We start from the raw sequence: 5,410 nt of genomic DNA on the forward strand, positions 1-5,410 counted from the left end.
CAACTACCGCAAATTTAGAATGTTACCCTCAGGTGAAAGCTTTGATTCTACAATCACTCAGTTTCAGGTGTAAAGTAATAAAAAAGTAACTAATAACGTCTTCATCGTCTCACAAGTATGCATCGCAATCGACACAATGACCACCGCAGCATCAGCTGACGCGTTAGTCGGTTGTGTCGTGATGCGCCGCCGTGTAGCGCACGCCAGGCGTGATCCTAGGATGAAGTGTAGCCGTCGTGAACTCGGGTGACAGAAGATGACCCCCGTTTTATTCTCGCGTCGAGTACACTTCCAAGCACAACATCACCTGATCATCTCGCGACTCGCCTTGTATGCACATCCAAGCACAACACAGCATGACCAATGACAGACGTAGCTGTCGCCACTCGCCGTGTCTGTCACGTGCCGTGGCGCGTGAGATATGAAAGAGCAATCCCAGCCCAGTTTCGACATAATAAGGCCACAGGGCAGCACGGACGAAGGACACAAAGACGTAAAGCTGACGCCAAGAACGCTGATGGCCTCAGATTTATGTTCTTGTGTCATTTTGTCCTTACTGCCCTGCTGCCTTAGCGTTTCTGACTTCTTTTGCGTGAACCGGACGCGCGGACGCGCGACCCGGACGAGTCAGGAGTCAGGCTGAAAGAGGCCTACGCCTCATTCGACCTGACTCGATTCTGTCAGCCCGACTAGACAGAATTCACACGAGCTTATTCCCGTCGGGCCGAGATAGTAGCGGTGGCCTGCGTTGGGGCCTGATAACAGAGCGCACGGGCATGGCGTGCGGCTCTTCATTGATGGCTGCACACTGCCGAAAAGATACTTGCTCGGTCCGGCTATATAGCTAGCGTTTACACCAGCGCGGCGGGTGAACACCAGCAAGACAAGCCAACTCGGCGCGCTTTTGCTGATTTCACGTAAACATCCCGCATTATATTTGTACTAAATGATTTGCAATTATCCCTGTCTTGCCTCAGGTGGCTCCATCCTATTGGCATAAAATTTCCCAAGTTACGTCATCTCATCTCACGCTCCCTCGAACGCTCTTCCCTTCTCTTGGCACCCATTATGTAACTCTAGCAGACCACCTATCTGCTCTACGCATCACGGGACCTGCCAAACTCCACTTCTTCCCTATTGATCTCAACTAAAACATATGTTACCCGTGATTGCTGTCTAATACACAGGGTCACTTTTCTGTCACTTGACGTCATGCCCATCATTTTTCGTTCCAGCATTCGTTGTGCACTCCTTAGGGTCATCTATGGTTGCTTTGTCGTCTTCCAGTTTTGATTCCATAGGTTATTACTGACAAATGCATAGGTATATTTATAGCTTTCTTTTCAAGAACACCGGCCAGATGAGAAAAAAAAGAAGAAAAAAAAACCATAACAAGGTTCAATCCATTCATTATCTTTTTCTGAACGGCGATTTTTCGCAGTGTGCGATGTTTGTAAGTGCGTACGACATTTGCCCAAGCAAGGCTAAGGCTCTCTAAAGGTCGAACTCATGTCTTCCTATACAGTACTCACCGACTGTACACTGTTAGATCAAAGAGACTAAATATTGTCTCTTATTTTTTTTTGAAGCAAGTGAAACCATGCATCACTAATAATAATAATAATAATAATAATAATAATAATAATAATAATAATAATAATAATAATAATAATAATAATAATAATAATAATAATAATAATAAAAATGTTGAGTGAGTTATATTCTGTGGACACATTATTGTAACCTTGGTTATATCCCTAATTTTCTACGCTGCATAATGATTTTCGATAGTTATAAATGACACGACTGCCGCGGCGGATAAAGGTTTATCGCTAATATCTTCTACGATCTGCCTGAATGGTTTCGATATCGTGAGTCTGCCGCTGCAGGAAGTCTTTGGGCCACGGAAGGGACGTAAATATCGACTTTTCTAGTGTCGAACACAAACACCTGTTTTGTAAGTGACGATGCAAACATGCTTTTAACTTTTAATTGCCACGATGATCACTTGGTGTGTCTACAGAACTGTTCGCAGATGATTAGCTCTCTCAAATACTTTTGCCCGCTTAATGACTGTGTTTTTCGATGGTGTGACTGCTGTCTTATACGACTGCACTTAATTAAATGTCTAAGTCTGCCAAAAACTTTTTGGAAGACGCTTAAGCTTCGAGGAGTGGAACGGCGATAGCATTCAGAGATCCCTGGCTGCTTATCAGGCTTCCTGGTAACTGAATTATGTTTTCTCGTATATTCAAATTACAATCCGACGCTATCATGTCTGTAGGTTGCGCTTAAGTTGTACTTTACGATTTTTCTGTCAGATTTTACTTTGAGAAATTAAATTACGTTCACTAATGCCTTGCGCCACGCGGAGGTCCTGCGCGGTCGGGGTGGTTCGGGATGATTATTTCCGCCAACGACGCCGGCACGCCCGCGCCCGGGCCCACGCCCACGCCGACGCCGGATTTTCTGCGACACGGGGCCCTTTACGCTGTCGCGATAAAAATGTCCTATTTACTTGGTATGCAATTGGAGTCAGGTCGTCACATTAACCGTAGGCCTTGTTCGCTGGAAAGTATCACCTTTAGCGCATGGAATGTTGTTCATTACCACTGCTTCCCATCTGATAGCCGTGGCCTGTCTAGACGCACGTGGCTTCAAGTCCGAGCGCGCATGTCCCGCGCGGCCGTATCTCGAGAGAGACTCGCGTCGGGTCACGGAGCCGTCACCGGGAGAAAGCGTGGCCGCCATTCTAGCTACAGCCTCTGCGTAGAGAATTTCGGGCAGCCCGAGTCTCGAGGAGGGGAAAACCAGTGGCCCGCCAGCAGCGATGGAGAGAGAGAGCTCCGGCGGCGCGTCTAAAAATAGGGCCCGCGTTACGGTGCTTCTGGCCGGGGCAAGCCGCAACCGGCACCCGAGCCGACCATTTCTCCTGGACCCGCGCGAACCTCGTCTCTCGGGCGGCAAGACAGAAAGAAGCAGCACTCGAGCCCTCTGCTGCGAACGTCTTCTTTGTGCGCCCGCCACTCGTGGCTGCAGCGGCCGGGGAGACGCCCGAAGGAGCCCACCTCCTCGCCACGCTCCGTCTCCCACCCATCCTCTGTGCTACCTTGATCATATTCTCCCTCTCTCCCGCAGCCCGCCCTCGCACCCACGCCATCTTTTTCGCAGTTCGGTCAGGGTCTCGGGTGAATTCGAGAAGAAGGTTGCGAACCGGGGGTGCTAGGACCGCGATACCCGCTGCTACGCCTCAGCAAGAAACGCCGCGGCGGCTTCTCTTCGAGAGAGGCTCGACTCCAACCAGCCGCTGGCAGCCACAAGGATCGAAACAGCTTCTTCCCTCATACCCCGGGTCTGTTTGCCGTCCTACGCGAGTACCGTGAATCATCGTCGTTACAGCGCGTATTGAAGAACGTGCCTCTACAGATGTGCCCGTCCACAGGTTGCCTACCGAGTCTTCTCTGAGTCGAAACAAGTGTAGCGGGACTCTTTCGGGACGTCACTGTCCGGAGATCTTCGAAAGCAAAGATGTCGTGGTAAGCGCTTCGCATCTGGCAAACGTACAACAACCGCGCAATAACGGTTCCTCCCTGGGATGCTCTGAGTGTCGGCGGCTCATGTGATTCTTGGCTGTACAGGCATGGCGGATGTTTTGATACGTATTAGCTTTTCCATAAACTAGTGCGTATCAAAATGCGCCTTCAGTTACTCTGCTATGAATTTTAGGAAAAAATATGTATCGTGCATTACGCGTGGCTCAACCGAACCTATAGGGTCCGAACGTACCTTGTTGTCACCGAACAAAAGGATTCGCTACCTGAGATGGGTTGCTTTCATTCAGAAAGCAGCTTAAAATTAAGACCGTTCCAATCACAATGTATGCGCTTTCATGACGTCTTACTTATTGTATGCGGTATTGATGCATGTCATTTCTGCTTTATTTGTTGTCTGTACTGCACAGTTTTTTTGTATTGCCCTTTGGACACATGGTTTTACAGAAACGCAAGCGTGGGCAGGTTCTCTTTAATCTAATACACTCACTATAATGGAGCATACGAGCGGTACAGATGAAGACACAGTATACGTTAGAAACGATACATGCTCTCATATTCAAAGAAGCTAGTTTTTGTTTCTATTATCCATACCGTTATTTACAGCCGGTACTGTGCCTGTTCTGAACGGGACCTTTGGTTTGGTTTGGTGCCTATAGATATAGCACAACCCACTGATTGGCCATGAATCGGTCGGCGTGTTTCAGTAATACCAACTTCATCCTCTTTCTTGGCGTTTTGTTCTTCTCGCCTAATTAATGCCACCTATACTCACTGCGATAGCGTCAAAAGAAAGAACGAAAGAGCGTGACCATCTGCGGGTCTCCTTTTCTGTTACTAACTCTTTCTAAAAATAAAATTAGCACTCCTCCCCCTTTTTTCTAAAGCACGAAACCGGAAGGCGAACACGGCCATCTTTGCGTGACAGCGAAGGGGCCATCTTGGAAGGCAGGACCGGTTGCGCCGTATGGCAAAACGCCAGAAGAAATCAGGGGCAAAAAAGTGTCTATCTGTGTCGGTGTCACAAGTATAGGCATACGTAGTGGCGAATGCTGAAAGATCAGCAGTGTATTGAGCACCCGGGGGGGGGGGGGGGAGGGGGGAGAAAGAAAAGCGATCATCGCTACCACTTATTTTCGGCTACTTTTGTCTCTCATACAGTTAAACTTCGATAACACCCCACTTTAGGTCATGCTGCCTCTCATCCAACCTCTCATCAGGACCACAGTTAATACTAGCCTATGCAACGCTCAACTTAAAGAACCGTGAGTTCTTGCAAGTTCTTCTAGAGTTGTCTTTTTCCGCTTTGTTCAAGATGCATACCTGGTGTGGACATGTCGCATGGCGACATTATTCGACAAGGTGCTAGTCAAAGTGCTATCGTATCTAGTCAGATATGATAGTCAACATGAAGAACAGAAGAATGCAGCACACAGAGAGAAGGACATATACACGAAGCAAGTATAGATTGAAAGGGACTAAATAATGTGAAAGATTTTGAAGTATTAAATATTGTTGTGCTTTTTTTGTAATAGTGTACGAAAGTCCAACACGTTCGGAATCTTTATGTTGAACTGCTTACCACACAGTCTAGCATGCAGCCCAGATGCAGTCCATTTCGTTTTCGCGGCATGGAATATTTTCGAATATTTTCGAACACAGACAAGAAGCATCTCGGGAGAATCTCGCCATATACGCATGCACGTCAGCGCGTGCATGAGTGAAACTGCCGCCCCGTGGTGTGACATGCCGAACACTCAAAAGTTTTTCCGGTGGTTCAAGGCTCTATGAATTGAGAAACTCAGTTATATATACGTTCTCTATACCTTCTCAAAGCGCGTTGTCGCAGGAATCAGGGC

General features: G+C 47.7%; 1 protein-coding gene across 2 annotated transcripts in view; it reads left to right on the plus strand.

Annotated features, from left to right (window-relative positions):
• Positions 1-2,952: 2,952 nt before the first annotated feature.
• The window catches only part of LOC119436868 (trithorax group protein osa-like), an 87,241-nt gene continuing 84,783 nt past the window's right edge, over positions 2,953-5,410 (plus strand). For both annotated transcript variants that reach the window (XM_049660055.1, XM_049660056.1), the window contains exon 1: positions 2,953-3,536. In XM_049660055.1, coding sequence (XP_049516012.1) covers positions 3,529-3,536 — 8 coding nt within the window. In that variant the 5' untranslated portion in view covers positions 2,953-3,528. The remainder of the gene's footprint in view (positions 3,537-5,410) is intronic.

This window comes from Dermacentor silvarum, chromosome 1 (genome assembly GCF_013339745.2).
Source record: "Dermacentor silvarum isolate Dsil-2018 chromosome 1, BIME_Dsil_1.4, whole genome shotgun sequence".
NCBI classification, from domain to species: domain Eukaryota; kingdom Metazoa; phylum Arthropoda; class Arachnida; order Ixodida; family Ixodidae; genus Dermacentor; species Dermacentor silvarum.